The sequence below is a fragment of the Salminus brasiliensis genome, chromosome 5, assembly GCF_030463535.1.
Source record: "Salminus brasiliensis chromosome 5, fSalBra1.hap2, whole genome shotgun sequence".
NCBI classification, from domain to species: domain Eukaryota; kingdom Metazoa; phylum Chordata; class Actinopteri; order Characiformes; family Bryconidae; genus Salminus; species Salminus brasiliensis.
Genome location: NC_132882.1, coordinates 2,269,732 through 2,294,362, shown reverse-complemented (window position 1 = coordinate 2,294,362; position 24,631 = coordinate 2,269,732). Strand labels below are relative to the sequence as shown.

The 24,631-nt window shown below is 45.0% G+C and overlaps 2 protein-coding genes across 3 annotated transcripts; both read right to left on the bottom strand.

The window, feature by feature from the left end:
• Nucleotides 1–1,513: 1,513 nt before the first annotated feature.
• On the bottom strand, nt 1,514–3,477 carry LOC140555818 (C-reactive protein-like). The gene is made up of 2 exons (XM_072679137.1): nt 3,420–3,477; nt 1,514–2,148 (listed from the first exon to the last, which is right to left on the bottom strand). Exons 1-2 carry the CDS (start codon nt 3,475–3,477, stop codon nt 1,514–1,516), a joined length of 693 nt encoding a protein of 230 aa, XP_072535238.1.
• Nucleotides 3,478–15,023: 11,546 nt separating this feature from the next.
• stub1 (STIP1 homology and U-Box containing protein 1) lies at nt 15,024–24,314 on the bottom strand. Of its 2 annotated transcripts, XM_072679239.1 has the most exons (8): nt 24,022–24,314; nt 21,705–21,942; nt 21,074–21,272; nt 19,498–19,663; nt 19,302–19,380; nt 18,987–19,043; nt 18,453–18,569; nt 15,024–18,048 (listed from the first exon to the last, which is right to left on the bottom strand). In XM_072679239.1, the coding sequence occupies exons 2-8, from the start codon at nt 21,822–21,824 to the stop codon at nt 17,923–17,925; spliced, it is 864 nt and encodes a 287-aa protein (XP_072535340.1). In that variant the 5' UTR covers nt 21,825–21,942; nt 24,022–24,314; the 3' UTR covers nt 15,024–17,922. The 2 variants fall into 2 exon arrangements, with proteins under 2 accessions (XP_072535340.1, XP_072535339.1); XM_072679238.1 differs by lacking the exon at nt 24,022–24,314 and having other exon boundaries at nt 21,705–23,779.
• Nucleotides 24,315–24,631: the final 317 nt, after the last annotated feature.

Here is a 24,631-nt window from a genome sequence, read left to right as displayed (position 1 = left end):
GCCATCAATGTAAGGGTATCTGGGTTTCAGCACTGAGTTTGGATTACAGGAGAATACCTGATTACCTAATTTACCTAATTACAGTTAGTGAACAAACTTTTTTATTTTGGGCCTTGTTTTATCTGGTAACATTTAAGATCCCTACAGTCAGTACAGAACTGATATTTCTTACTGGACTCATGGATGAATGTCTGCATTGTTAATGGAACCCATTCCTAGAATCTGTCATGGTGGGTTAGGCCAGACACAGAGGGATGAACATTCGCAGAGATGGGTCCAATCCAAGTAGTTTATTAACAAAACTCACGATAACACAAGAGGGCAAAATAAGGCAACCGAAGCAGCAGCTACAGGACATAAACATGAACACAGCACAAGCTTGAGAAACCAGAAGGTGAAAACAAAAAAAACACCTGAGACCGGGGGTTTAGCTGGGGGACCCCCGGCAAGAACACCTAGGCCGACCAAACCTGGCACTGCTGCGTGAGCGTGGGTCGCCTAGCTGGAGCGAGAGTCATGGGTATATCTTGGCTGAGAACGAGCGAGCCTCGCTGAATCCTTGAATGGCCGGATGGTCTGCTCGCGAACGAGGACGTAGATCAAAAGCTGGCCTAAACACACCGTGAGCAGTAATGGGAACCTCCCGGGCTGCCTCAAGGTTCCAAACATGCAATTCTCTGCCTTGAACTAAGTGTCAAGGCTCCTTAAGTACCCCCAGTCCCAGGTGAAACACATAAACATGATCAACACAAATCAAACATGAACACAAACAAACATGAAATATGAAAAGAACCAAACACATGAACCAAACGAGGTGGAAGTCCTTATGTGAGCCTGTGGGCAGTGGCTCGGAATCGCCCCGGGGAATGATGTGATACCGAGGGGCTGACAGAAACAAACATTTAGCTGAAGCTCTTATCCAGAGTGACTTACAAGGTTATTCATGTTACAGAGGAGGGCCAATGTAGTGTTACGAGTCTTACCCAAGGACTCGGCCCAGGAACCGAACCCCAGTCTGTGTGATGGAAGCTCACTGGTTATCAAATCAAATCAAATCAAATCACATAAATTTTTATAGCTTTTTATAACTGTTGTCGTCACAAAGTAGCTTTACACAATCAGTCATTAGTAAAAGACAAGAAATCAGCATCATAAAAAGACCCCCAGTGAGCAGCCAACAGGGAAAACCCCCTCAGAGCTGGAGGAAGAAACTTTGGGAGGAACCAAAAATCTCAAGGGGGACCCGACCTGTCCTCCTCTGATCAGAACTATTTATTATTGATTATTGAAGTCAGCAAACCATCTAAACTGATCAACTGCTCAGGTGTGCAGCAAATTCATAATCATAATATAACAATCATGGTGTAGAATAACTAATACAGTCATGGCAGTGATGGTCAGAGTAATGAGAGTCCATCTAGGTTTGAACATGGTCATTAGGCAGGTAGCAGTGGTAGGAGGGTGTGCAGCTGGTCTGACACGGGTGGAGGTGGGGGAGTCTGCTGGTCTGACATCAGAAGTACTTCTCAGGCACTACAATAACATTCCCAACAATGTTAAACTGCATGGAGCTCCAGTTCAGCACATTTGCAGTCAGCTCCATCGACTGCTTCTCACTGAGGTGCCTAATCTGCTTACCTGTCAGAACCGAATCCCACATGTTCACATCACTGATCTCACCCACAAAACTCTGATTTTCATTAAATTGACCCAGGAAAGAGTCGGGGTCCTGTCCCAGAATAACCTTGCCCCCAGACTGGACCCTGTGGCCTTTTCTGTACACCTGTAGAGTGCTGCGGCGCCCGTCCACCCAGAAAGCAGCCAGACCCGTGTGGGACTCCCAGGTGAGGCACAGGGTTGTGGGGAAAACAGAGAGCATTGGGATGGAATATGCGGCACAATCAGAGCTACTTCTCAGGCAGAAGCTGATTCTGCCTTTCTCCTGCCACACGTTCAGCTCATCATGGCTTTCAGTGCGATAGGCGAAGAGGATGGTTTCCCTTTGCTGCTGGTTTACCACCTCTGGATCCACAGACAGACGCATGCACAGAGTAAAGGCGTCTAAACTGAGGGGCTTCAGGGGAGTGAGCGTCACATAGGAGCTGTCTGTTGCTTTTGGGAAAAACAGTGCCTTGTCACTCAGACCCCCTAAAAGGCAAATAACAGTTATTTTAATAGAATACACCCTAAAGAGTGAACACTTCTATTATCTATAAAGTAGCATATTCAAATATATCACACTACCTACATTTAGAGCGTTAGTAATATATATTCACCCTAATGAGAGACTGTAGCTCCGCCTCCTCAGTGTATATCACAATACCTACATTTAGAGTTATTAATATTCACCCTAATGAGAGACTGTAGCTCCACCTCCTCAGTGTATATCACAGTACCTACATTTAGAGCGTTATTAATATTCACCCTAATAAGAGACTGTAGCTCCGCCTCCTCAGTGTATATCACAATACCTACATTTAGAGCGTTATTAATATTCACCCTAATGAGAGACTGTAGCTCCGCCTCCTCAGTGTATATCACAATACCTACATTTAGAGCCTTATTAATATTCACCCTAATGAGAGACTGTAGCTCCGCCTCCTCAGTGTATATCACAATACCTACATTTAGAGTGTTATTAATATTCACCCTAATGAGAGACTGTAGCTCCGCCTCCTCAGTGTATATCACAATACCTACATTTAGAGAGTTATTAATATTCACCCTAATGAGAGACTGTAGCTCCGCCTCCTCAGTGTATATCACAATACCTACATTCAGAGCGTTATTAATATTCACCCTAATGAGAGACTGTAGCTCCGCCTCCTCAGTGTATATCACAATACCTACATTTAGAGCGTTATTAATATTCACCCTAATGAGAGACTGTAGCTCCGCCTCCTCAGTGTATATCACAATACCTACATTTAGAGTTATTAATATTCACCCTAATGAGAGACTGTAGCTCCGCCTCTTCAGTGTATATCACAATACCTACATTTAAAGCATTATTAATATATAATTACCCTAATGAGATACTGTAGCTCCGCCTCCTCAGTGTATATCACAATACCTACATTTAGAGAGTTATTAATATTCACCCTAATGAGAGACTGTAGCTCCGCCTCCTCAGTGTATATCACAATACCTACATTTAGAGCGTTATTAATATTCACCCTAATGAGAGACTGTAGCTCCGCCTCCTCAGTGTATATCACAATACCTACATTTAGAGCGTTATTAATATTCACCCTAATGAGAGACTGTAGCTCCTCCTCCTCAGTGTATATCACAATACCTACATTTAGAGCGTTAGTAATATATATTCACCCTAATGAGAGACTGTAGCTCCGCCTCCTCAGTGTGTATCACAATACCTACATTTAGAGAGTGTTGTGAGTACTGAGTGACTGGGATACCTGTATCAGCAGAGGCCAGAGGCAGGAGGACAAACAGGAGGAGGGCTGAGGACTCCATGCTGCAAACAGAACCATGTGTACTGATCACCCTACTGACTAAAGCTCGGCTCACTGAAACACTGGCACATGCTCAACCATGGCTTCCTTCTCCCAAAGCACAGAAGCACTGCTCTCTCCATTGTTTTTGTAAGTGACACTATATGGACAAAAGTATTAGGACGCCTGCTCATTCACTGTTTCTTCTGAAATCGAGGCTATAAAACATAGTTAATCCTGCTTCTGTTGGAGTAACTGTCTCTACTGTCCAGAGAAGAAGACTTTCTACTAGAGTTTGGAAGCGAGAGCATTGCTGTGAGGATTTGATTGCATTAATGAGGGCAGGATGTTGGATGATGATCACCACCCCACTTCATAATTCCCAACTCCCCAACTCTTCCCATTTAAAAGTATTGGAACACAGGAAAGGGCTTTATACCCCTCTACTAGCCCACGCCTGGCATTATTAGGCAGCATGATGTTTATCTGCTCCAGTGAGTCCTATTCTATTGGCAGTACTTCTCTACATGGACTAGACAAGCTGTATATGTGTGGGTGTGTGTGTCAGCAATGGGTGCAACTGAATGTCTTCTTTAGAAGGGGTGTCCACAAACATTTGGACACATAGAATATTAGGTTTTGAATACATGTTGTACAGCTGTGCCAACCAGCCCCACAGCAGGTTTGGTTGCCAGTCATTATATCTCTAAAAGAAGTTAATCACCATTTCATAAATATAAACATTTTGATATGATTAGTTAATTAAATCAATTAATTAATTGATTTGTAATTAATTACATCTAATTCATATTATGTTCAGAAACACTCCACTGTAGTTAGAAGGTAAGGAGGGTTATGTCTTTGCCCTTAAAGTTTAACATCAGTATTTCCACACCCCTCCTCCACAACTCTGAGACAACCAACCCCATGTTCTTCTAAATAAGAAAAGAGGTGTCAGTACTCACCCTACGAGATGACTCTGAGGACCTGCAGTCAGTCCGACGATGAGCTCAGACACACGTCTAATTCTTTGCACTGTTATAGAAATCACTGCCCTGTTTAATCACACAGGACTGCTGTCAATATTTACAGTCTGAAGTACATGATAACAGAACCCCCCAAAACATTGGGAAAGTCTGGAGAACACCAGGGCCGGCCCAAGCCTTTATGGGGCCCTGAGCAGATTTTCATTTGCCATTCAGTGTGAAGAGTATTGACATTCATTCCTCAGGTAGAAGTGAGTGGAGATACGAGGGTTTAAAAGACGTCTATAGAAGCTGAAGAATCAACTGAAGCTTTTTACTCCAGTAAAAGTGTAAAAGTACTGGTTTCAGAACGACTTCAAGTAGAAAAGTAAAAGTAATGGAAGGAAAACAAAGGCTGAAAGCTTAGGCCGCGCCACAGGGGTCTATAGTACACTACCCCCCCCCTCCCCAAAACCCCATTTCTCTAAAAGCCATAATGAGGAGAATGATCTATTAAAATGTTGATGTTAAAAATGTTGGGCTGCTCTAGGCTCCTGTTTCAGCTGCAGATCTGCCCATTGAAAATGAAGCATTTCAGTAATATCAGCTCTATTAAAGGAGCGTCTCTGTGCTCTACTGAGCATCAACATGAGCTTCATGGAGGAAAATATGAGGAGTCGTTGTCTAGAAGTTTTGTAAAGCTGCAGAAAGTCAGACTTCAGAGGCGTGTGATCAATAAGCTTTACTGGAATGTAAATGTGGGGCTCAGTCGGGACGTTTCACTGCAGCTCTCTTGAGTCTCTGCCACGGACACAGTCTTCATACTAGACTACAGACGTCTGCTGTGAGCTGCTGGAGAGTGACGGGACGGGTGCAGGTGTGATGATCTATTATAAACCAATAGGGAGTCAGAATGGAGTCTGTTTATACTTCTCATCCAATCAGGATCAGACTCACACTTTCCGTTGTACTTTGTTACTTGACTCCTCTGATAAGGAGAGAGATATTGTGTAATACGCTGAAGCGTCCAGGCCTTTATCGACCACCTAAGCGTATTTGCATTTGCCAATGTGGCAAATGTGGCAGCAGCCAACAGCAGGAACTGATTAACCTAGTATCAGTGAGCCAACTATGAAAATAAATGTATATAGAAATCACTTTTACTGGTGTCATAACATTTAGTTTTATTATTCAATGTTATTTTTTTAAATATGTATTTTTATCATGACATCTTGGTGCTCTTGAGGGCCCCCTGGTGGTGTTGGCGATGTCTTGGGCCGGCTCCGCTGAACACACACTGACTAACACAGCATTTTAAAGCATGCAAATAAGGCTTTATTGAGGAACCTTTATTAGTACATAATTAGATACTTTTCTGTGTGAAAATCATGAATATGTCTTTTGTTATTTGCAGTAATGCACAATAAGCACATTATTACCACCCTGTTATGGTTTCCAAGCATTAATTATTATCTAAATGTACATTTTATTAGTGTGTAATGGGCATCACTTCAATTATGGGTGGTTCCAGTGGGCGGTTTTATTGCTGTATGTGGGTTTATTGAGTTAAGTTAAGAGTGTAATATCTATATAATCAATATTCTGAAAGGAGGTTCTACTGATCACTGATTAGAGACTAAAAGCTCTGAATACGTGTTTAATGAGTTCTGAGAAGCTGCGTCACAGAGTCCGGCTCTATTCAGGATACTGAACCTCTATGATACCAGTGAGTTCAGTTTATCAGCTGTTAAAAAGGGTCCAGCTAACATCTGTCCAGCTGCATGTTCTTTAAGGAACCGTCCAGGTGCTGTAGGTTCTACTCATGACTAAATACGGACTAAACAGCACTGAATAACTTGCGTAACAGGGTGGTAATGAAGTGTTAAAGGTTATTTGCAATACCAGAAAGAGTTTCACTATCATTATGAAAGTCAAGGAACATTTTTTCAGTACTATACAGAGCCCACTGCAAGTTATTATTATTATTATTATTAATAGTAATAGTAATAGTAATAATAACACATTCCATTTCTATACACCTTGTTTACATTCAAGGTCACTTTACAAATAACAAAAAAATAAATAATTAAAAGGTTATCAGAAATTATATCAGATGAGCATGTTGGGAATGGTCAATTATGAGGTGGGGAAGTGGGAAAATGAAGCCTAGGGGCCACAGCACTAACATAGGCCCCCTATAGATGCCAAACTGGTCTAAGGGACCACCAGTCGACCAGTATTGGTGGACCTGAGAGTGTGAGTGGGATGCTGCGATTATTTTCTATATCATGAATACAATATAATATATTGGAAATATATAATATTAGAAAAACAGCAGGTAATTCAGTCTGTTCTCTAGCCTGTGAAATAGGAGATCTAACCCAGTCCGGGTTGAATGGCAGGTGGAGCTCTGAATAAGGGGTCCAAGTCTTTGTGTTCAGTATTGTAATGTCTCCCTCTGCTGGCCTCTGTGGGGAGCTCAAGAACAGGCCTTTACCTGAGGCTCAGCTCCAGCACACAGGTGCTGTTCATGATTGGACTGATTAGGACTTCTCTGAAGTGCCTCAGTGTTGGGCGCTCTTGGTGAAGTCACTGGCTGCTTCCAGAAACTTTTGCAACTCCTCTCCTCCTTGTAGGAAGATATGCTGTGGACTACTGATGAACTGAGCCAATCACAACACTCGCTTTCAGCACACCCCGGGTACCGCCCAGCCAATCACAGCTGTTGCATAGAGCGGTACATATACAACAATTAGTTATATACACACATAGCATAACACATAGGAAAGAAGGAGGAGGAGTAGCAAAAGTATCTGGACGCAGCCTGAATTTGACCCTCTGCCCTGTTCTGACCTGGGTTGTGGATCTGCCTGGCTGTTTCCTGACCTCTGCCTCTGCCTGTCCCGATGATGATGATGATTAAAAAGTCTGGTTCCTGTTTGTTATCTGCACTGGTTCTACTGTGTGTCCTCCTGCCTCTGGCTTCAGCCAGCTAGTCAGCTAGTCTACTGGAAATGAGCCCAGAATGATTCTGATGTGAGGCAGACTCAGGTTCTTTGAGTGATTCCATAGAAACACCACTTTTGGTTTCCTGAAGAACCATATCTGTAAAAGAGCTGTGAGATTGTGAACCTTCTAACAGGTCTAACTGCACCCTGCTGTGAATCCAGGTGGGTTCAGTATCTCTTCAGAACATCCAGACTTTAAGTTTTCTTCAGGATGGAGCTGAAAACCTGGAGCAGGGATGAAGAAAGTAGCACTGAGAAATATCAGAGGAGTGTGATCAGAGGTGTCTCTGTATACAAGAACATCAAGCTGCTGGTTGACCAGTTCAGCTCTTGACCACTCTAGGGTACAGTTTTCATTTGGCCAGAATCACCAAGCTGGTTGAACTGGGCTTATTTCTTTTTTCACTTTAAATTTGTAGAAATAAATAAAATGGTTCAGCACTTGCATCACAGTTGGGTTAAGAACACTAATGTCACCTTTTACAACCTCTCAGATTAGACTCAGGAGTCCAGCCCAGTTTACTGACCTCCCTGCTCTAACAGACCCTCTAAACCTGGCCATTCACAGCTGAGTTGAATCCAGTGTGCCTGAGCCTGAGTACAAAACTGTGCAGGAATCTGGCCCTCAATGACTGGAATCAACCACCCCTGCTCCAGAGGTATGAGGGGTTTGAAGGTATGAGGGGGCCAAGAGGTATGATGGGGATGGAGGTATGAGGGGATGGAGGTATGAGGGGTCTAGAGGTATGATGGGGATGGCGGTATGAGGGGATGGATGTATAAGGGTTCTGGAGGTATGAGGGGGCCAAGAGGTATGATGGGGATTGAGGTATGAGGGGATGGAGGTATGAGGGGTCTAGAGGTATGATGGGGATGAAGGTATGAGGGGATGGAGGTATGAGGGGATGTAGGTATGAGGGGTCTAGAGGTATGATGGGGATGGAAGTATGAGGGGATGTAGGTATGAGGGGTCTAGAGGTATGATGGGGATGGAAGTATGAGGGGATGGAGGTATGAGGGGTCTAGAGGTATGATGGGGATGAAGGTATGAGGGGATGGAGGTATGAGGGGATGTAGGTATGAGGGGTCTAGAGGTATGATGGGGATGGAGGTATGAGGGGTCTAGAGGTATGAGGGGATGGAGGTATGAGGGGATGGAGGTATGGGGGGTCTGAAGGTATGAGGGGGCCAAGAGGTATGAGGGAGTCTGGAGGTGTGAGGGTTCTGGAGGTATAAGGGGATGGAGGTATGAGGGGATGGAGGTATAGGGGGCTTGAGGTATGAGGGGATGGAGGTATAAGGGGATGGAGGTATAGGGGCTCTGGAGGTATGGGGGGTCTGGAGGTATGAGGGGATGGAGGTATAGGGGGCTTGAGGTATGGGGGTCTGGAGGTATGATGGGGTGGATGTATGAGGGTTCTGGATGTATGAGGGGTCTGGAGGTATAAGGAAATGAAAGTATGGGGGTCTGGAGGTATGAGGGGATGGAAGTATGATGGGTCTGGAGGTATGAGGGGGCCAAGAGGTATGAGGGGTTCTGGAGGTGTGAGGGGATGTAGGTATAAGGGGATGGAGGTATAGGGGGCTTGAGGTATGGGGGGTCTGGAGGTAATCCACTTTCAACTATTTAATAAAGTCATAAATTCCAATATATACACTGATCCAGTGAAAAGTCCACCACTAACTAGTCTGGACAAAAGTATTGGGACACCTGCTTGTTCATTGTTTCTTCAGAAATCAAGAGAATTAAAAAAAAAGAGTCTAGCCTATTTTTGTTGGGGTAACCGCCTCTACTGTCAATCAATACAGGTTCAAACAGCTTCAACGTTTGAATATCTAAAGTTCACTATATGTCCAAATATTTGTGGACACCCCTTTTCAGTGATTACATTCAACTAATTTAAGTTGCACTCATTGCAAGTACTGCCAATAGAATAGGACTCTCTGCAGCAGATCAGCATGAACCTATTGGCACCATGCTGCCTAATGCCAGGCGTGGGGATGGTGATGCAATCAAATCCTCACAGCAATGCTCCTCTAGTATAAATCTAGTAGAAAGTCTTCTTCTCTGGACAGTAGAGACCGTTACTCCAACAGAAGCAGGATCAGCTCTTTTATTACCCTTGATTTCAAAAGAAACACTGAATGAGCAGGTGTCCCAATACTTTTGTCCCTGTAGTCTAGTTGCCGGTTGGTATCCTTGTGTCCGAGCCCCAAATGAGCAAGCCAATGGCAACTGTGGCAAAGAAAAACTCCCTCAGAGTAAGAGGAAGAAACCTTGATAGGAACCAAGACTCAAAAGGGGAACCCGTCCTCCTCGGGTCGACACCGGATGGTACAAAAAAAGAATGAAATGATGGATCATTAATGGAAACACAGTAATTAGTAAGTAAGAGTGAGGCTAACTCAACATAGGTGCTCAGATTTAACCACTGAAACCAGACATTAATGTCAGCAGTCTAAATAAGGGAATGAAGGGCCTATTTGAGGTCAAGGGGTCAGTCAGAGAGATCAGGGAGACGAAAGATGCATGCTGGAGGAGTTTTCTGGCTCAGATGGAAGAAGACTGGCACAAGCAAGCATCTCATCGATGGTAGACGGCTGAGGGTGGGCGGCTCAGCTCGGCAGAAAGAAACACACAAAGGAAACAAAGGCATTAGGATTGTGTTTGGGATGACTTCTCAGAGTGCAGAGTCCTCCCTATATCAGCACAGATGGCCAGACGGAAGCACAGACATGAGCATTCCCTGCTCCCCCCCAGAGCAAAACCTTAATCTAACAGGGTAACTCTAATCTAACAGAACACTGTCAGTACTGATAACAGAACCCTGTCAGTACTGATAACAGAACACTGCCAGTACTGATAACAGAACACTGCCAGTACTGATAACAGAACACTGCCAGCGCTGATAACAGAACACTGCCAGCGCTGATAACAGAACACTGCCAGCGCTGATAACAGAACACTGTCAGCACTGATAACAGAACACTGCCAGTACTGATAACAGAACACTGCCAGCGCTGATAACAGAACACTGCCAGCACTGATAACAGAACACTGTCAGCACTGATAACAGAACACTGCCAGTACTGATAACAGAACCCTGTCAGTACTGATAACAGAACACTGCCAGTACTGATAACAGAACACTGCCAGTACTGATAACAGAACACTGCCAGCACTGATAACAGAACACTGCCAGTACTGATAACAGAACACTGCCAGCGCTGATAACAGAACACTGTCAGTACTGATAACAGAACCCTGTCAGTACTGATAACAGAACACTGCCAGTACTGATAACAGAACACTGCCAGCGCTGATAACAGAACACTGTCAGCACTGATAACAGAACACTGTCAGCACTGATAACAGAACACTGCCAGTACTGATAACAGAACACTGCCAGCGCTGATAACAGAACACTGTCAGCACTGATAACAGAACACTGCCAGTACTGATAACAGAACACTGCCAGCACTGATAACAGAACACTGTCAGCACTGATAACAGAACACTGCCAGTACTGATAACAGAACACTGCCAGCACTGATAACAGAACACTGCCAGTACTGATAACAGAACACTGCCAGCACTGATAACAGAACACTGTCAGTACTGATAACAGAACACTGCCAGCACTGATAACAGAACACTGTCAGTACTGATAACAGAACACTGCCAGTACTGATAACAGAACACTGCCAGTACTGATAACAAAACACTGCCAGTACTGATAACAGAACACTGCCAGTACTGATAACAAAACACTGTCAGTACTGATAACAGAACACTGTCAGCACTGATAACAGAACCCTGTCAGTACTGATAACAGAACACTGTCAGTACTGATAACAGAACACTGCCAGTACTGATAACAGAACACTGTCAGCACTGATAACAGAACCCTGCCAGCACTGATAACAGAACACTGCCAGCACTGATAACAGAACACTGCCAGTACTGATAACAGAACACTGCCAGCACTGATAACAGAACCCTGCCAGTACTGATAACAGAACACTGCCAGCACTGATAACAGAACCCTGTCAGTACTGATAACACAACACTGTCAGTACTGATAACAGAACACTGCCAGCACTGATAACAGAACCCTGTCAGTACTGATAACAGAACCCTGTCAGTACTGATAACAGAACACTGCCAGTACTGATAACACAACACTGTCAGTACTGATAACAGAACACTGCCAGTACTGATAACAGAACACTGTCAGTACTGATAACAGAACACTGCCAGCACTGATAACAGAACACTGTCAGTACTGATAACAGAACACTGTCAGTACTGATAACAGAACACTGCCAGTACTGATAACAGAACCCTGTCAGTACTGATAACAGAACACTGTCAGTACTGATAACAGAACACTGCCAGCACTGATAACAGAACACTGTCAGTACTGATAACACAACACTGTCAGTACTGATAACAGAACACTGCCAGTACTGATAACAGAACCCTGTCAGTACTGATAACAGAACACTGTCAGTACTGATAACAGAACACTGCCAGCACTGATAACAGAACACTGTCAGTACTGATAACAGAACACTGCCAGCACTGCCAGTACTGATAACAGAACCCTGTCAGTACTGATAACAGAACACTGTCAGTACTGATAACAGAACACTGCCAGCACTGATAACAGAACACTGTCAGTACTGATAACAGAACCCTGTCAGTACTGATAACAGAACACTGTCAGTACTGATAACAGAACACTGCCAGTACTGATAACAGAACACTGCCAGCACTGATAACAGAACACTGTCAGTACTGATAACAGAACACTGCCAGCACTGATAACAGAACACTGTCAGTACTGATAACAGAACACTGCCAGTACTGATAACAGAACCCTGTCAGTACTGATAACAGAACACTGCCAGTACTGATAACAGAACACTGTCAGTACTGATAACAGAACACTGTCAGTACTGATAACAGAACACTGCCAGCACTGCCAGTACTGATAACAGAACCCTGTCAGTACTGATAACAGAACACTGTCAGTACTGATAACAGAACACTGCCAGCACTGATAACAGAACACTGTCAGTACTGATAACAGAACCCTGTCAGTACTGATAACAGAACACTGTCAGTACTGATAACAGAACACTGCCAGTACTGATAACAGAACCCTGTCAGTACTGATAACAGAACACTGTCAGCACTGATAACAGAACACTGCCAGCACTGATAACAGAACACTGTCAGTACTGATAACAGAACCCTGTCAGTACTGATAACAGAACACTGTCAGCACTGATAACAGAACACTGTCAGTACTGATAACAGAACCCTGTCAGCACTGATAACAGAACACTGTCAGTACTGATAACAGAACCCTGTCAGTACTGATAACAGAACACTGCCAGCACTGATAACAGAACCCTGTCAGTACTGATAACAGAACACTGTCAGCACTGATAACAGAACACTGTCAGCACTGATAACAGAACCCTGTCAGTACTGATAACAGAACACTGTCAGCACTGATAACAGAACACTGTCAGTACTGATAACAGAACACTGTCAGCACTGATAACAGAACACTGTCAGTACTGATAACAGAACCCTGTCAGTACTGATAACAGAACACTGCCAGCACTGATAACAGAACCCTGTCAGTACTGATAACAGAACACTGCCAGTACTGATAACAGAACCCTCTACACACACTGTTTGTGTTCTCTCTACATAAATCCACTCAATAAAGCTTCATGCTCTCCTGTAGCTCTTATTACTGTAATCATTTATTATTAATATAAAAACCCCAGTAATTAAACATTGTGCACTTGTCATTTAAACAGCCTAATAATAACATCTTTTATGGAATAATAAATAATTTACCTGTAAAACAACAGTGATAATCAAATATTGTACTAAAGTAATAATAATATATTCAATAAATAAAGTATTAATACTGTAATAAATATAATAATAATGAAATAAGGTATTACAAATGATCAGTCTAGATCTTTAATAGTACCCAATAATGTAATGAATTATGAATAATGTAATAAAGTGAGATATTGTAATGAATATGTAATTAGTTATAAGTAATGTAATAAAGTGAGAATGTACTCAATTTTTGGTCAAAATTGATATTGCATTAATGGTCAACATTTCATTTCATGTCTGGATGTTTTTACATTATTGTGTTCAGCAGTTTAGCTCCTCCCATCCAGCATAAAGCACTTTAGCTCCACCCATTTAACACATATCAGTTTAACTTAACCCATTCAGCATATAATAGTTTAGCTCCACCCCTTCAATTTACAGCAGTTTCGCTTTACCCATTCTGCCTATAGCAGTTTAGCTCCACCCCTTCAACTTACAGCAGTTTAGCCCCACCCATTCTGCCTACAGCCAGTTTAGCTCCACCCATTCAACGTACAGCAGTATAGCCCCACCCATTTAACATACAGCAGTTTAGCCCCACCCATTTAACGTACAGCTGTTTAGCTCCACCCATTTAACATACAGCAGTTTAGCCCCACCCATTCAACATACAGCCGTTCAGCTCCACCCATTTAACGTACAGCAATTTAGCCCCACCCATTCAACGTACAGCCATTCAGCTCCACCCATTTAACATACAGCAATTTAGCCCCACCCATTCAACGTACAGCCGTTCAGCTCCACCCATTCTGCCTACAGCAGTGTAACCTGTCCAATTCAACCTACAGCCATTTAGCGCCACCTCTTCAAATTATAGTCGTTCAGCTCCACCCATTCTGTCTACAGCAGTTCAGCCCCACCCGTTCAGCCTGCAGAAGTTTAGCCTGTCCTATTTCACCTACTGCAGTGTATCTCTTCTATCCAGTGTATAAAAGCGTGTAACTCCACCCGTTCATGATGCACTAACGTACCCTGGTTGAGGCTGGCCTAATGCTGGATGCCAACATTAATGAGAGAGAGGAACCTAAAGACGAGAACGCCGGAACTCACCAAGCTGACGGTGCTGCCCCGGCAAGGCTTGCTTCTTCTGAGCAGTTCAGCGTTCCTCTCCACACTGCAGACCAGCAGCACAACCTGGAGCAGATAAACATGACCCTATTGGCTCCATGCTGCCTAATGCCAGGCGTGGGCTAGAGGGGTATAAAGCCCCCCAGCATTGAGGAGCTGTGGAGCAGTGGAGGAACTGTGTTCTCTGGAATGATGGTGGTGCAGTCATGGTCAAGGTGCCAGGAAGTCACTACAAAGTCCCAGGTAGTTGCTATGGTGTTGCTAACCAGTTCGTATGGTTTCGAATGTCATTTCAAAGGTGCAAGGAGGTCGCTATGGTGTCTCAGGAGGTTGCTAGGGTGCTGCTAACCAGTTGTTATGGTGTCCAATGTCATTTCAAATGTGGAAGGAGGTCACTACAGTGTCCCAGGTGGTTCCTAGGGTGTTGCTATCCAGTTATTATGGTATATAATGTAATAAGGTGCATGGAGGTCCCCATGGTGGTTGCTAGAAAGCCTGGTGGTGTGATCGGCTCCAGCTCCTCTGTGGAGCGTGTAAGGTGAGGCAGCACTGAGGTGAAGAAGCCGGACACAGAGGAACAGACCGGAACACAGAGTTTTAGAAAAAATAAGATTTATTTAACATGCGTCCAAATGTTTCTCTGGTCTGAACAACCGCTGTGGCCAGAAACAGTTCAGGAACAGCTACCGAGCTTCAACCACTCTCGCTAATGGCTAACCTAGTCTCTCTGAACCACAGATACCGAGACTAAAGAAACTGTGTGTATTTATAGGTGTGTGTGTGTGTGTGTGTGTGTATTTGTGTATCTATATGTTCTGGACAAAAATAATCAAACAAACAAACAAACAAAAAAACAAAAACAAAAGTGAAGCATCCAAATACAGCTCAACAGAGAAGGGCAGCCGAACACACACACACACACACACACACACACACACACACACACACACACACACACACACACACACACACACAGCAAGGCAGAGGTATCATCCATAGAATGATTGCGTAATGTTGCTGATTCTTAGGCTCCTCCTTCTTCCCCTGATTGGTCGGCTGAGTTTTACTGCAGTTTGATTGGCAACGTTGTCAATGGAGGTTAGAAATGGTGTGTGTGTGTGTGTGTGTGTGTGTGTTAAAAAGCTCAAAGAAATCCCCCACAGCAACATCCAAGTGACAAACAGAATACACACACACACACACACCTATCTACAGTTTAGCAGACATTCAAAACCATTAAGAACAATCTCATGAACTCTACTGTGTACTCATTCTAAACATCACCCAGGTCACCCATATCATGCAGCTCCAGCACTGTAACACACACACACACACACACACACACACACACACACACACACACACACACACACACACACACTTTTTACACCTCCCATCAACATGCGGTTCAGTACAGGCGTAGCGGCGTAACAAGTGCAGGTTCCACCCCAGAACCTTAAGCTGGATTTGCATGGCATTGTGGGAACTGTAGTAGATTTCTGAGTACGGTTATGGTAACTGCAGTCTTACTGGCTGTAGAGAACAGGGTTTCTGATATTCTGGCCTTTTCACATCTTATTCAACCATGAAAACAAGTTGTGGTGGTTGCTATTGTTTCTCAGGTGGGTTCTAGGATGTTGAAGGGTGGTGTTAAGGTGTTATGCAGTCTTTAGCAGGTTGCTGTGGTGTTGCTATGTAGTTGCTAGGTCATCACTGGGTGGTAACTGGTCTCTTTGCCATGTATGGCAGTCGTTTTGATACGCCACATAGTTGTAAGGGTTGTTAAGCAGTAAAGTTTGGATTTGCATGGCATTGTGGGAATTGTAGTAGATTTACGAGATCCACTATGGTAACAGACATACTTTGGCCTTACCCCATCCCCATTTTAGGTGGTTTCTAACAAGATGAAGGGTGGTTGCTAAGGTGTTAGTATTTAGATGCTATGCATTCTGGCCATTCCCCATCCTAATTCAACTCTAGAAATCGTGGTGGATTGTATGAGGTGGTTGCTATGGTATCTCAAGTGGTTTCAAAGATGTTGAAGGATGGTTGCTAAAGTGTTGCTATTTAGATGCTATGCATTCTGGCCTTTTCCCATCCTAATTTAACTTTTGAAATCATGGTGGATTGGATAAGGTGGTTGCTGTGGTATTTTAGGTGGTTTATACAATGTTGAAGGATGGTTGCTAAAGTGTTGCTATTTAGATGCTATGCATTCTGGCCTTTTCCCATCCCAATTCAACTCTAGAAATCGTGGTGGATTGGATGAGGGTGGTTGCTATGGTATCTCAGGTGCTTTCAAAGATGTTGAAGGATGGTTGCTAAGGTGTTAGTATTTAGATGCTATGCATTCTGGCCTTTTCCCATCCTAATTCAACTTTTGAAATCATGGTGGGTTGGATGAGGTGGTTGCTGTGGTATTTTAGGTGGTTTATACGATGTTGAAGGTTGGTTGCTAAGGTGGTGGGAGTTAGGTTCTATGTATTTTAACCTTTCTTCCACTCATGAATCCATGATGGATTGAACAAGGGTGGTGCTGATGCTGCCATTTTTAGCATGCTGGATGCGTTTTCACGCATACACACACTCCCTACAACTGTCCAATGTTTACACCCTACAGCCTATACAGATTACCTGATGGGGGCGCTACACATGACTGTACAGGAAATATGCACGACTGTCTGCCCTGAATAAATGAACAGAAATCTGGGTTTATGTATTTGATGTTGACCTTGTTCTCTGTTGTCTCTGTGAGGTCCAAACCGCGGTGTGACCCACACTGTAACCTTTGTGCACCCATACACCCATACCTAGATCTCAGTGATCACGTCACTGGAAGGCAGATTAGTGGATATCCGGACACTCGCGCATGTTAAGGAAAGGTGTAAACCCCAGCCCCCAACCAAGACTGAAAGAGGCTTCCTGGGTTTCTCTCTCTTAAAGACATTCATCCTTTTAATCGGGTGACTCTTACAGCATCTCCAGCTCCCCAAACAGAACACAGCCTGAGGAGAACCCACACACATATCTGACTGAGAGTTCTAGCAGGGGAAATGACTGGACAGCTCTGCAGTGAGCTCTGGGGATGAAAATGAGGGGGGCCAAATTAACTATGTACTATATACCTCAATCCAGTTCACACTGAGAAAACACTACAGAGCAGAAACGACAGAGACAGACAGACAGACAGAGAGAAAGCCCTACAACCCTTGTTCTGAGAGAATGGGTGTAGGCCTGTGGCACAAACATGAAGTGTTTACAGAGAGAGAGAGAGAGGAAAGGCGGGAGACCTGAGACTCCAGCAGTTTATAGGAGAGTTTCATAGTGAGGTTCTCCTGCTTAAAGTGCACACATACATACAGGAGGCTACTCTGATCTACTCTCACACTCCTCTCATTCTGTCCATCTGTGTGTGTGTGTGTGTGTGTGTGTGTGTGTGTGTGTGTGTGTGTGTGTGTGAGAGAGAGAGAGAGACGGACAGGTGGTGGGGATGTTCAGTAGTCCTCCACCCAGCCGTTCTCCTGGATGAAGGCATCGATGACCTCCTTCATGGCCAGATTAGGGATCAGCTGATCCTGGGTCAGGGGACTACGGGTCACTGGGTCAAAATGTCCCACACGCTGCAGAGAGAGAGAGAGAGAGAGAGAGAGAGAGATTATTCTTTACAGACAAGTGATCATACCTCCTCAACACCCCGACAACCCACCTACCTACCCAACACTCTACCAAACCCACCTACCTACCCAACACCCAGACAACCCACCTACCTACTCAACACCCTACCAACAAACCCACCTACCTCCTTGACACCCTACCAAACCCACCTACCTTCTCCAACACCCCGACAACCCACCTACCTCCTTGACACCCTACCAAACCCACCTACCTCCTCCAACACCCCGACAACCCACCTACCTCCTTGACACCCTACCAAACCCACCTACCTCCTCCAACACCCCGACAACCCACCTACCTACTTAAGACAAGTATTTACACTGCACTGACCTATAATGCGTGTGTTTACCTGTAGATGCTCCTCAATGTCTTTGCGGTCGTAGGTGATGCCACTGGGTGTGATGCAAGGCTCTCTCATCAGTTCAAAGCTTATCTTTCCACATAGATAATCCGGGATCTCCCGCTTCTGCACACACACACACACACACACACACACACACACACACACACACACAGACATGTAAGAATAAAATGTAAAATCTCCGTTCCCAATCCAACATTACAATACATGATTACACAGCAATAAGCCAAAACATTAAGACCAGTCTCAGATGACGCACATGACAGCGACTATCTTGCACGTGAGGTAACTGAACAGTCAGCTCGTGTAGTCGACGTGTCGGATGTGGGAGAAATGGTTGGACGTGAAGACCAGGGCACAGCAGTCAAGAGTGCCCATGCTAACCCCGGTCCACCATCAGAAATGCAAAACAATGGTCTTATAAGAATGGCTCACAGATGATTAGCATATTAGGAAGGAGGTGTAGTAAATACATACACACTCTCTCAGTCAGTCATTCAGCTTGTTCACTCACTCCCTCACCTTTCTTTTTTCATCCACTTGGGCAAAGAGCTCGTCCATGTCTGTGAGATATTTTTCCTTTAGTCAGAGACAGAGAGAGAAAATCACTGATTCACATGAACAACCTTTGAACTACTTTTTATAATTATTATAAGTATTATTATTAATAATGATCATTAATAATAATAATAAATGCAATCTGATTCATATTCATCTCATCTTTATGACTTTATTTATGAGAGATCCGTCTCTCTGTACAGCAGTATGAATTTCCTGTGTGTAAAATGTGCTGCACTTTATTAAAAGGTTATTTATTATGGTGTGAGAGAGACTCACGTGTTTAGATTTGATCTTGCCGATTTCACTGTCGATCTGATTGTCATCCACCTGTTTCTCTCTATAGTCCTCCATTTCCCTACACACACACACACACACACACACACACACACACACACACACACAGTACTCATCAACACTGTTCACAGTCAGTGATGTAGCTAAATCAGACACTACTGAAGGATGGCAGAGCTACCTCTCCCGCTCAGCCAGGATGAGTTTGGTGAGATAGGCGTGCAGCTCGTTTTCCTGGCTGATGCGTTTCTCCTCCAGGCTGTTCCAGCGTTTTTTCTTTGCGATGCGCAGTGCGCTCGGAATGTCATCGCCAAAATTCAGACGCTGCTCTTTCGCCAGATTATACGCTGCAGAGGGCAATGTGATCATATGAACATTATAGAGCATTATAGAGCGCCCTCTATGCTTCCTGTAGTGTATTACAGTCTGTCAGAACGAGCGTGAGTACTATAGAGCATTATAGAGCATTATAGAGCGCCCCCTACGCTTCCTGTAGTGTATTACAGTCTGTCAGAATGAGCGTGTGGATCATATGAACATTATAGAGCATTATAGAGCGCCCCCTACGCTTCCTGTAGTGTATTACAGTCTGTCAGAATGAGCGTGTGGATCATATGATCATTATAGAGCGCCCCCTACGCTTCCTGTAGTGTATTACAGTCTGTCAGAATGAGCGTGTGGATCATATGAACATTATAGAGCATTATAGAGCGCCCCCTAGGCTTCCTGTAGTGTATTACAGTCTGTCAGAATGAGCGTGTGGATCATATGATCATTATAGAGCATTATAGAGCGCCCCCTACGCTTCCTGTAGTGTATTACAGTCTGTCAGAATGAGCGTGTGGATCATATGAACATTATAGAGCATTATAGAGCGCCCCCTACGCTTCCTGTAGTGTATTACAGTCTGTCAGAATGAGCGTGTGGATCATATGATTATAGAGCATTATAGAGCGCCCCCTACGCTTCCTGTAGTGTATTACAGTCTGTCAGAATGAGCGTGTGGATCATATGAGCATTGTAGAGCATTATAGAGCGCCCCCTACGCTTCCTGTAGTGTATTACAGTCTGTCAGAATGAGCGTGTGGATCATATGATTATAGAGCATTATAGAGCGCCCCCTACGCTTCCTGTAGCGTACTACAGTCTGTCAGAATGAGCGTGTGGATCATATGAACATTATAGAGCATTATAGAGCGCCCCCTACGCTTCCTGTAGCGTACTACAGTCTGTCAGAATGAGCGTGTGGATCATATGAACATTATAGAGCATTATAGAGCGCCCCCTACGCTTCCTGTAGCGTATTACAGTCTGTCAGAATGAGCGTGTGGATCATATGATCATTATAGAGCATTATAGAGCGCCCCCTACGCTTCCTGTAGTGTATTACAGTCTGTCAGAATGAGCGTGTGGATCATATGAACATTATAGAGCATTATAGAGCGCCCCCTACACTTCTTGTAGCGTATTACAGTCTGTCAGAATGAGCGTGTGAATCACATGATCATTATAGAGCATTATAGAGCGCCCCCTACGGTTCCTGTAGTGTATTACAGTCTGTCAGAATGAGCGTGTGGATCATATGAACATTATAGAGCATTATAGAGCGCCCCCTACGCTTCCTGTAGTGTATTACAGTCTGTCAGAATGAGCGTGTGAATCACATGATCATTATAGAGCATTATAGAGCGCCCCCTACGCTTCCTGTAGTGTATTACAGTGTGTCACATGTAGATCCTATGCATGTGTGCGTGTACCTCTTTGCAAGTTGCCGATAGCCTCTTCATAATTCTCCAGCTCCAGGTGACACTGCCCCAGGAAGAAGTGCGCCTTCACTGATTGGCTGTCAAGCTCTAGGGCGTGTTTGCAGTCAGCCAATGCCTTATCATACTGCTGTAGCTTCACGTAGCACAACGCCCGATTAGTGTAGTAGACTGCTACTGAGGGGTTCCGGTTCTACACACACAAGAACAGGCATGATTTTAAAAGCAGGTTCTAGAGCCGAACTCTTCTCAGAACTCTGGTAGAACCGTGTCTCAGGCATCAGGCAGCGTCTTCATCACCATTAGGTGAAGAACTTTCTGTGAGGAGCTTTTATTAGAGCTTCAGACGTCTGCTTCCCTTCACCTCCACTGTAGAACTCCAGCTCTGACTGGGGGAGCTTATCTAGAACCTCCACTGTAGAACTCCAGCTCTGACTGGGGGAGGTTATCTAGAACCTCCAATGTAGAACTCCAGCTCTGACTGGGGGAGGTTATCTAGAACCGAGCGTTTCACACCTACCAAATCCCAATACAATATAGTATTGATATTGGTCCTGTTGGAAAAGTTGATGACACCCAGCCCTAGTGTCCAGGCCCATCCCCACCCCCCTTCCTCCACACTTACGATGGCTTTGCTGTAGCAGGCCGCGGCCTCCTGGTACTTGCGGCAGAGGAACAGGCGGTTGCCCTGTTCCTTGAGCTCCTGCGCCGAGGAGGAGCTCTTCTCCGGGCTGCCGGCCTGCATCTTCTCCACGGGCTCTGCGGTGGCCGCTCCCCCCTGCTTCCCAATCCTGTTCCCCGTCTCTTCGGCTGGGGCACCGGCCGCTCCCGGGGTCACCTGGAGAGATGCCTCTGCCCTTGAGCTGCAACCAAAAGAGAGGGTGGTGGTGAACACAGGAACCAAACCCATATGCTCCACTACTATCCTCTACCAAGCAGCCCTATGATCTCTCTCTGAATGTACGCAAGAACCAACCATGTCCTCCAGTTAAAGAACCCAACGGCTCTCTCTGGATGAACACAGCAATCAAACCTAGGTCATCTAGTACAAGAACCCCACTAGAACCCCAACACATTCTCTCACTCTCTAAAAGACATGGGTTTGCTTCCCATGTTCATTCAGACAAAGAAACCCAACATGTTCTGATGAATACAGGAACCAAACCCACGTCCTCTAGTACAAGAACCCAACTAGGTCTCTCTGGACAAACAGAGGAACTAACCACCATGTCCACCAGTTAAAGAACCCAACGGATCTCTCTGGATAAACACAGCAATCAAACCTATATCATCTAGTACAAGAACCCCACTAGAACCCCAACATAGAACCAGAACTAGAACCAAACTTAACATGTTCTGATGAATACAGGAACCAAACACATGTCCTCTAGTACAAGAACCCCACTAGTTCTCTCAAGATTAACTTAAGAACCAGCCCTGTGTTCTCCAGTAAAAGAACCCAGCTAGGTCTCTCTGAATGAACAAAGGAACCAACCCCATGTCTTCCAGTTAAAGAACCCAACAGCTCACTCTGTATGAACACAGCAATCAAACCTATGTCATCTAGTACAAGAACCCCACTAGTTCTCTCTCGATGGACTTAAGAACCAACCCTGTGTTCTCCAGTAAAAGAACCCAACTAGCTCTTTCTAGATTAACACATGAATCAACTCCATTTCCTTTAGTAAAAGGAACCCAACACGTTCTCTTTGGATGAACATAGGAACCAAATCCATGTCTTCCAGTTAAAGAACCTAAACCCTTGTCCTCTACCAAGGAGCCCTACGATCTCGCTGAATGTTTGCAAGAACCAACCCCATGCCCTCCAGTTAAAGAACCCAACGGCTCTCTCTGAATTAACACAGCAATCAAACATAGGTCAACTACTACAAGAACCCCACTAGAACCCCACTAGAACCCCAACACATTCTCTCTAAATAAACACAGGAACCAACCCCATGTCTGTTAGATAAAGGAACCCAACAGCGGTCTACACAGCAACATAAATCTACCCCCACGTCCTGCAGTAAAAGAACCCCAACTGTGTTCTCCAGATGATCTCAGAGGAACCAACCCCACAGCTCTCGTTTGATTACCATAGGAAGCAAACCAAACACGGTCCACTAAACCCAGATCCTCCAGTAAAAGAACCCCATTAGCACTCTTCATACATCAACACAGGGACCAAACCCATGTTCTCCACAAAGGAACCCAAGAACCCCACCAGCTCTCTCTACCGATGACCACAGAACCCAACCCCATTCCCTTCCTGGTCCATCTTCTGAATGATGAACACAGGAACCAAGCCCATGTCTTCCAGTAAAATGAACCCAGGAGCCCAACATAAGAACCAACACCACTTCCTTTAGTAAAGGAACCCCAGAACATCATATGAGGAAGCAAACCAACGTTCTCCAGAACAAGAACCCAAGCAGATGTTTCTGGATGAGTCTAGAAGAACCCAAACCCATCTGCCACCAAAAGAACCGCAGTAATAGCAGGTTGTGTGTGTGTGTGTGTGTGTGTGTGAGGACTGTACGTGATGTGGTGCTGGCCCTGATTTCTCCACCTCTGGTATTCAGGCTGGTGGCTGGTGGCTGGTGGCAGCTGTGCTGACTGGCAGGTCACTGCCGGCCGGATCAGTGGCAGGTGTGAGGACGGGGTTAATAAACTGTCTAAAAAGTTATATTATCCTAATGAGCACCACACCCCCTCCTCCTCCTCCTCCTCCTCCTCCTCCTCCACCTCCTCCACCCATCAGCGGTGCGCGTCTGATTGACTACACCTTCACACTCCCTTACAAAACGACTCAGACACCCCAGCAGCTCAGACACTCCCCTCCGACGATAAGCAGGGTGTTTAAGGCCTGTCTCTGCCCGCAGTAAAGCTCTGCTCCCCGGGCTACAGGCCTGCTGTGACTGGGGGCCAGTGTCGAAACTTACCGGTGGTAAACACAGCGCTCTGCCCGGCGCCCAAGCTCCTTCCCCCGCTCACAGCGCCGAGGAGACCCCGCCGTTAGCCTAGCTTAGCTTAGCTTAGCCGCTTTGCCCGAGGAGCAGACCGCTCGCTGCGCCCCCACCCGCCGCTTAAACGACCCTCGGGCTCATTTCTGTGTTCTGGTAAGGAGACCTAAACCCAAAACTGTTGTCGTTCCCATCGGCGGCTACAGAAAGCCGGTCATTTTCACGGCACCGAGTGAAGCGCTAAAGCTAAAGGCGCTCGGCTTGTTTTCCACCGTGACGTAGAGTGGAATCGACTCACATACACGGGGAATCGACTCACGTCGGTTTTCGGAATCGGTTCAGTTTGGCGAACAAATGCGAGTGCCAAGTGAATCGATTCAACGCCAGATTCAAATATTCGATTCAGTGGACTTTTGCGTAGCTACTGTTGCTAGGCTGGACACGCTTTATTGAGCAATGGGGGCGAAAATGCCATCTAATTAACACTAATTGTGGATTGGTCGGATTGTTCAAAAGGAAGTGCGTACGGTTTCCACGTGGCAACGGGGTGAATGAATGAATGGGGTGCAAACACCCAGCCAGCCAACCA

What these genes read in the sequence shown, in the direction of transcription:
- stub1 (XM_072679238.1), bottom strand. Translation starts at nt 21,989, where the DNA reads ATGGGTTTGGTTCCTGTGTTCACCACCACCCTCTCTTTTGGTTGCAGC. An exon ending in CCTGCTACAGCAAAGCCATC is followed by an intron (nt 21,273 to 21,704) that starts GTAAGTGTGGAG and finishes TTGTGTGTGTAG; the next exon opens with AACCGGAACCCCTCAGTAGC. An exon ending in AAGTGGATGAAAAAAGAAAG is followed by an intron (nt 18,570 to 18,986) that starts GTGAGGGAGTGA and finishes GTGTGTGTGCAG; the next exon opens with AAGCGGGAGATCCCGGATTA.
- LOC140555818 (XM_072679137.1), bottom strand. Translation starts at nt 3,477, where the DNA reads ATGGAGTCCTCAGCCCTCCTCCTGTTTGTCCTCCTGCCTCTGGCCTCT. An exon ending in TCTGGCCTCTGCTGATACAG is followed by an intron (nt 2,149 to 3,419) that starts GTATCCCAGTCA and finishes TTTGCCTTTTAG; the next exon opens with GGGGTCTGAGTGACAAGGCA.